Genomic DNA, 8,313 nt, shown 5'->3' with positions numbered 1-8,313 from the left:
GCTCCCTGCGCAGCGGGAAGCCTGCTTCTCCCTCTCCCACTCCCCCTGCTTGTGTTCCCTCTCTTGCTGTGTGTATCTCTCTGTCAAATAAATAAATTCTTAAAAAACAAACAAACAAAAATCCCACAAATATCTTCTCATAGTAGCTACTCTGTATTAATTCCTGAGATTTCACTAGAGGATGTTTCTTCTCTCTAATAACTTTCTCAGCATCAGAATTCAGTTGTATTTTGGGCTGTGCCTAACTCACTATAAACACTCTATGCATTCTTGTCTTTCCTGTTTATTTAGCAAATTAGAAAAACAATTTAATGCATAATTGCTTAACATTACTAAGAGATGGGCGCCTGGGTGGCTCAGTCAGTTAAGTGTCTACCTTTGGCTCAGGTCATGATCCCAGGGTCCTGGGACCGAGCCCCGCATCAGGCTCCCTGCTCAGTGGCGAGCCTGCTTCTCCCTCTCCCTCTGCCGCTCCCCCCTGCTTGTCCTCTCTCTCTCTCAAATAAATAAAAATAAAACCTTAAACAAAAGATTACTAAGGGACCTGGTAATCTTAAAGTGGTGCTTGTCCTCTCTCTCTCTCAAATAAATAAAAATAAAACCTTAAACAAAAGATTACTAAGGGACCTGGTAATCTTAAAGTGGTGGTTGGAATTTTGGATTATGAATCTTTTCCACACTTGAAATAACCTCATAGCCATTTGGCTATAATTTCTTGGTTTAGTTTTCTTTCTTTCTTTCTTTTTTTTTTTTTTTGAGAGAGCATGCCAGCAAGGGAGGTGGGGGGCAGAGGGAGAAGGAGAGAGAGAATGTGAAGCAGGCTCCACACCCAGCGCAGAGCCCGACACGAGGCTCGATCTCATGACCTGAGCCAGAATGAAGAGTCGGATGCTCAATTGTCTGAGCCACCCAGCTGCCCCTAGTTGTCTTACTTTTTAAGCCACTTCTGAGATGACATGACACCAGTTTGCTTTTCTATAGAAAGTGCTTTAGTATTTGTTGAATGGCTCGGTGGGCAAATCTGCAAAAATATTATGAGTGGTAAAAGCACAATGAACAGCTTTATAAGACAGTGTGGCATTTTTTTTTAAGATTTTATTTATTTATTTGAGAGAGAGAGAATGAGAGATAGAGAGCACGAGAGGGAAGAGGGTCAGAGGGAGAAGCAGACTCCCTGCCGAGCAGGGAGCCCGATGCGGGACTCGATGCGGGACTCGATGCGGGACTCGATGCAGGACTCGATGCGGGACTCGATCCCGGGACTCCAGGATCATGACCTGAGCCGAAGGCAGTCGCTTAACCAACTGAGCCACCCAGGCGCCCGACAGTGTGGTATTTTATTGGGCCAACGACTGTTATCTCAGCATGTTTATCAGCTTTTTAGTGCTTTAATGTCAACACAACCGAGACAGAACTGGAACTGATACGGATTCATTATAGTAAATAGGAAATATGATTCAATCATGGGATTGTTGGGCAACATACACCAAATAAAAATAAACCTAAACAAATAAAGAGACCCTCCTCAGGCTCTTGGTCTTACATGACTTTAGTCCCCTCCTGTGTGCTGGAGCAAATGGATCCTGCCTGCCCTATTGTGTGGAAGGCATTTTAAAGAACCAGGAACTGCTTTATCATTAAAACAGACTCTGAGACCCTTGACAGCTGCATTGGTTGTTTCTAGGACTCCTCATGAGAGGGCTCTTTGAGCCCAGTGGCTGATTATGGTCCAACAGCTTGTAAATCCAGTGAACATATGGCTGGGTAGTAGCATGTTAAGCTCATGCACTTTAGCCTGCATGGTTGATCCATTAGGTGGAGCACACCTTTCTCTTTCAGCAACTCAGCAAAACTATGGCCTCAAGACCTCATGTGCATCACGACCGGCCTCCTGGCTCCATGTGATTATGTGTTCATATTCTCATGCCTACTTAGCATTTTATGGTGTTGCACAAAGCAACTAACTCAGAAAATTTGAAGAGTGAAAACACACTGAAATTGATACCTGAATATTACACAGTGCCATATTGATGATGCAGTTGTAAGAGGTGTTCTTAAACTGCGGTGTCCCATTAATCCAGATTTCTAAATCTGCAGATTAACTCTAGCAGTAGGGTGTATCAATAGGCTTCCTTTTGTAAACAAATAAACAAACAACAACAAACAACTGGTTAAACCCTTGGCATGGTTTATGCCTTCAGAAGCCATGTACTTTTATATCTTTGAGATATTCATATCAGTGTGGTCTTTTCATTTATGGCTTGCTCTTGACTTCTCTTAACAAATATCTTAGGCAAATGTTACACTTTACGAAATGCCAGCAAAAATATGAATCAAAATTCTTATATATGTTTAATGCTTCTTGACCTGGTAATACTTCTTTGTAGAATTTATCCTAAGGAATTAAAAAGATGTGTCAAAGATTTGTACACAAAGATATTTATAGTGGTATTATAACAGTGAGATATGGGAAATAACAAATGTACAACTATAGGGAAATGGTTAGAATATTATATACTCATATGTTGAAATAACATGCAACCATTACCAGTCATGGTTTTTAAAATTTTATTTATTTATTTATTTTAGAGAGAGCAAGCGAGCGCAGGGAGGGGCAGAGGGAGAGAGAAACTCCAGCAGACTCCTCTCTGAGCTCAGAGAGGGACATGGGGCTCAATCTCAAGACTCTGAGAGCACCACCTGAGCCAAAACCAGGAGTTGGATGCTTAACCAACTGCACCACCCAGGGGTCCCACAAGTCATGTTTTTGAAGAAAAGTTAATTACATAGGAAAATATGCACAGTATAATGTTAAGTGAAGAAAACACATGGAGAATAACAGTGATCATCTCTGCATGGTACAATTACAGGGACCTTTATGATTTTCTGTATTTTTAAAAATTTCTGAAATGAACAAAGATTATTTTTATAATCAGAAAAGAATAATGAACCTCATATATACATCATTATATATTTCTGAAAGAAATCCCAGCAAAGCTGGGGCAATTTTAGCACCTAGCTCTCAAAAAATGTTTGTGGAGTAAGTAGATAGATAGATGGACAGATGAATGAATGAATAACAGTTGACACTTGTAGGTACCATTATCAAGTTTATATGACTGCAGAAATAACAAATGATTTGTTAGTTAAAAGGAGAAGATTCCAGACCAGCCAGCAGTTTGAAGGATGGCATGGGAGGTACTGAAGGAGTCACAAAATGAGTGGCTGATGGCAGCGAAGGAGTTGTGGTCTGGCCTTGGGTCCATTGTTGCTCTTGTTGCCCAGCTATCAACACCATGTTTCTTCTTGTTCTCTGTGTGTCCTTGAAATATATCTTGTGCTTGCTATTTTCATTGGTCTCTATTCAGTTTGGCCACTGATTGAGCAAGTGTGAATGAAATCAAAGTCACAAGTTCATTTTCCATTTGAATCAGTAAATGCTTTTCCTTATGGGGAGAAGATACCCCAAGGCTAACTCTGGCTGGCCAACTCTCAGAGTTTTAGACTTATTAGACAAGCAGGAGAGTTTGGTAGATCAGGGCAACCTGCCTCTAACACTTGTGAGACCACTCAAAATGCCCCCAGACAGAGGGTTTGTGTGTTCTTATGTTCTTGAGAGTAGTCCTCTGAAACAGGTGTGCTATGCATAATGTTAGCTACCCAAAGAAGTAGTAGAAAACTTAGTCATGTCACATTTTTTATAACAAACTCACAAGCTCTTTATGGTAAATATAAATGGAACCGATTGACCTACATTCTGTCCTACAGGGTCGTAATATCTTTTGGCCATTTTGATCAAATTGCTGAACAGGATCTGGCTTCTTTGCAAGTCCACCAGGAGACAGCATCGGATGTATGAATGAAATCTAAATGTTTCCTCTCCAGTGCATTCCCTTACCTGTGCTGGAGCCTACATCAAAGAGCCATTAGACTTTTGCATAGCATTCTGTATCTCTGCTCTTGGTGGCTTATTAGATACCGTGTCCATAATTGCAGTTACTCTTAAACCCAAGTGTACCTTGTTTGTATCTGCTGTCTCTTGATCCTGCTAAGCTATTAGATTTACTGTTTGTCTTTTTCAACCTGAGTCCTCTCTCATCACTCATTTTCAAAAACATTCAGGGGTTGAGGAATTCACAGTTTGGAGCCTAATTGTCCTTGTCCTGGAGGCCATAATATCTACAGATATGACAGACTCCCTAAATTGGTCAGCTGAATATTTTATTCTTCAGGATTTTTAAGGATGAGGAAGAGAACATTTTCTGAGTACTAACCATCTGCTGTAGTTTACTAGGCATTTTCCCATACATTATCTGAGCTAATCTTCTCTATAATCATATAAGGTAGGCATTATTACCCCAGTGTTACAAATGAGGAAACTGTAGCTTTGACAGTTTAAACAAATGAATCATAATTTGAACACTGGTCTATCGGACTTCAAAGCCTGTGATTTTTCTACTCAACATACTGCCTCCCAGGGATAGCAAGGTTTCTTACACTGAACCTAACAACACAGCAGTCACTTAGCTTCCCCTCAGCTCCTGCCTTTCTCCTGTAACTGACTAATTTCCATTCCACTTTGCTGGTGTTACCTTGGCAGGATCAGTCCTTTGCAGCAAGGCCAGGAAATTAAGCTTTGAACCACCAATAAAGAGGGCATGGATTTGAGCCAGCTTCCCATCTTGTCCCCAAACCCAGTTACTGTTTGTGTTTTACATAGTTCCCAGTAACTCCTAACCCAGTCCAAGAGGGTGCCTTATTGGTAGCATAAGTGGTACTTGCTGGGCGCTCAGCACTTCAAAGCACATTGGGTTCCATCATCCACTTGAAAGCCAAAAAGTTCTTCAGTTGTAGGAACATAAAGCCTGCTGCGGTGAAGGCACACACAGTCCTCCTCTGGGCCAGAGTGGCAAGCAAAGCAACTGCAAAAAAAAAAAAAGTCTACCAAAGGAGGGTTGGTGTGTATTAGAATAGATCAGTGAGCAACAGACCATTTGTGCTGAAGGAAGAGGGTGAAAATAGAGAGAAGGGAATTTTCCAGAGTATGGAAATGGAAAGGGATGATCATTAACCTCCAAACAACTGAGGGAAGCCAGCGGGGCATTAATCTAAGACTGAAGGGGAATTAAAACCCAAGTGCAAAACATCATGGTGTGGTGCCATCCTGTGGAGAGGAGGATGGCCAGATTCCCTCCTGGTTCCGAACATTATAGTTTCAGATTTGAATGAAAAATTTCATGGGCCTCTTGGCATTAGCCTTTACACATGGGATTCACATGCATCCTCAGGCCATCAGTTTAGACATGTCAAGGGGTTAACCTTCCAAGGTTGTTTTGGCACCAAATCCCAGACACATTTAATCCATTCTGTATTGGTTTCTTCTTGCCTTCTTTGGTTGTCCACTCAGCAGCTTTCTAGGGAGATAATCTAGTTGAGGGCCTTAAGAGGCAAACTTCCCTGCAATCCACTGTGGAGCCCAGGAGATTGAGGAAGGGATTACAGGGAAGCTCAGGAAGATTGAGCTTATTTCCCGGGTTTCTTCCCCACTCAGTTCTTGAATTTCTGCTGCCAGGGGTGCCCTGAGGGAGCCTGGCCACAATTCCTGGCTGCCAACAGCCATTTTCTGTACCCACCGAAAGCAGGAGGAGACACCGCTTCCTCAGCTGGTCTCCTGGGACATGTCAGAGGCATCCTCTTATGCCACTGAGTTTCTTAGGAAAATGCAGATTTAAGAAGGTCAAGCTCAAAGGGAAAAAGTGGGTCCAGTGTGGAGAGCTTGGCAGTGCCTTTCTTGGTACCTACCCCTTTTCCCTCTTTCTTCCCTTTCCAGTGTCTCAGAATTGGTGGTTCAGCATTGTTATCAGCAAGTAGCTACACGTGACATAAGAAGCCAACTGAGGGGATAAGGGCACCACAGAGTTAGTTAGAAAAGTGGTGGATTGGGAGGGGTAGTAGCAGAAATAACCACAAGATTCGCTATTTCCAAAGAAACAGTGTTTTGAACACCATGAAATGTAAAAGAAGACAAGCTGTAGAATCTAATTCAGGTCCCTACATTTTAGGCAAACTCACTGCCTAAAAAGTCCGATTTACATCAGGGAGGGCAGGACTCCTTACTTTATTATAGCCAGTCACTAGTCAACAGTTACAAGGAACCACCTCATTTCTCTAGTACTGTGCTGTCCAATATAGTAGCTACTTAGCCGTATGTGGCTACTAAGCATTAGAAATCAGGCTAGTTTGGATGGAGACGTTCTGTAAAGGTAAAATACACACCCGATTCAGAGATTTAGCATGAAAAACACAGTGCAGTAATTTTTATATCGATTACATATTGAAAGAATGTTTTAGATATGTTGGGTTAAATGAAACAGTAACATAAATTTTGCCTGGCTCTTTTTCTTTACCTTTTTAATGTGGTTACTAGAACATTTAAAATTATATGTGACTTGCGTGATATTTCTGTCGGATAGTGCTGCTGTAGGGCATTCAAAAATAGGATTTGATTTTTTATGATCATTTCAGTAGTACATTTCCTTAGGTAAGTATACCTGTACAGGAGAAACAGACTCATTGCAAAAGAAAGATAGGGAGGAACGGAGCTTTGCAGAGAAGGAAATGGATTATAGAAGAAAGTCAGCACCCTACCTCAGTTCCTCTCAGTCTGAGGTGAGGGGTGGTCAGCTGCCTGAAGCAAGGACTCTCATTCCCCTAGCTCCATCTGATTTCCTAGTTGGGGCCCAGAGAGGGGAGGGAGAAGACACTTTGAAACGTCTCTGCCCTTACCGTCTTAGCCATCAAGATGTGAGTGGGAGATAATGGCAATAGGATAGGAATTTTCCCTGGGCCCCTCTGAGGGGCCCCTCTCCCTGGCTGAGAGAAGGAGGAGGCACGAGGTGAGCCCCTTCTTCACTCCCAGGGCCATCTGGTAGAGCTGCTGCCGCACCTCCTTCTGCCAATAGGCATAGATGAGTGGGTTGAGCAGGGAGTTGCCCACACCGAGCAGCCACAGGTACCGTTCCAGCACCAGGTAGAGGTAGCACTTCTGGCAGGCCACCTGCACAATGCCAGTGATAAGGAAGGGGGTCCAGGACAGAGTGAAGCTCCCAATGAGAACAGCCACAGTGCGGAGAGCCTTGAAGTCGCTGGGAGTCCGTGGAGACCGGTATGCCCCGGTCATGGCTCCTGCTTGTTCCATCTTTCGGATCTGCTGGCTGTGCATGGAGGCAATCTTGAGCATGTCGCAGTAGAAGAAGACAAAGAGGAGCAGGGCTGGGAAGAAGCCAACGCAGGAGAGGGTCAGCACAAAGCGTGGGTGAAACACAGCGAAGAAGCTGCAGGTACCGTGGTAGGTAGTCTGCTGGAATATGGGGACTCCAAGTGGGAGGAAGCCAATGAGGTAAGACACCAACCACAGCCCGGCAATGCAGGCCCCAGCCACGAACCCATTCATGATCTGGAAGTAGCGGAGGGGCTGCTTGATGGCAAGGTACCTGTCAAAGGCAATCAGCATGACCGTGAGGACAGAGGCAGCGGCGGAAGAAGTAACAAATGCCATCCGAAGGCTGCACAGGGTCTTCTGTGTGGGCCGAGCCGGGCTGGAGAGCTGGTCTGTGACTAGGCCAGAGATGGCCACACCAAGCAAGGTGTCAGCCACAGCCAGGTTCAAGGTGAAGCAGAGACCGACACCATCATTCTTGTGGATCAACAACAGCACAGCCACGGCCACTAGCACATTAACAGCAATAATGAGGGAGGCCAGGACAGCAAGGATGGCTCCAAATGGGAAAGATGACTCCATGTCTTGAAGTGGCAGGATTTCCACTTACCGGGGCATGCCGGCTCTCCAGCTCAAATGGTCATGGGCTGGGGGAGAAAGAGCGGAGTTCAGAGCCGCAGCACAGCTCTGGCCGCCACTGGCAGTACAGGCCGGCAGCTTGCCATCTGGAGATCTTGCCGGTCCCCACGAATCTCCCGCTCTCGCTCAGTCCTCAGCCTCTGGCCTCTCCCACTCTCTGAAGGCGGCAGTCCCAGTTCGGACCTCCCCCTGGGCCCCGAGCTAGGCCCTCCCCCTCCAACACTCCAGTTGCTAGACAACTCCCGAGTACCTGATGTACTCTGTCTCCCCAGGCTTTCTTCCTTCATGGGTGCTTCAAGGACTTTCTCTGGAGGGACTGGGGCATTCATCGGGTTTCCTGTCTGGCAGCAGATAGATTTGACTCTAATCACACTTTTTCTTTCTCCACAGCTTGATATTAAACTTCCACTTCTTCTTTTCCTAAGCCTCAAGGACTAGCTTAACAGCTAATCTTG

The 8,313-nt window shown here is 44.6% G+C and overlaps 1 protein-coding gene across 1 annotated transcript; it reads right to left on the bottom strand.

Annotated features, from left to right (window-relative positions):
• Positions 1–6,790: 6,790 nt before the first annotated feature.
• On the bottom strand, positions 6,791–7,918 carry GPR119 (G protein-coupled receptor 119). Its single transcript, XM_027609694.1, has one exon. It carries the CDS (start codon positions 7,799–7,801, stop codon positions 6,791–6,793), a length of 1,011 nt encoding a protein of 336 aa, XP_027465495.1. The 5' UTR covers positions 7,802–7,918.
• Positions 7,919–8,313: the final 395 nt, after the last annotated feature.

The sequence above is a fragment of the Zalophus californianus genome, chromosome X (genome assembly GCF_009762305.2).
Source record: "Zalophus californianus isolate mZalCal1 chromosome X, mZalCal1.pri.v2, whole genome shotgun sequence".
Lineage (NCBI taxonomy): Eukaryota > Metazoa > Chordata > Mammalia > Carnivora > Otariidae > Zalophus > Zalophus californianus.
Note: the sequence above shows the minus strand (reverse complement) of the source record. Positions and strands in the feature narration are given on the sequence as shown.

What these genes read in the sequence shown, in the direction of transcription:
- GPR119 (XM_027609694.1), bottom strand. Translation starts at nt 7,801, where the DNA reads ATGGAGTCATCTTTCCCATTTGGAGCCATCCTTGCTGTCCTGGCCTCC.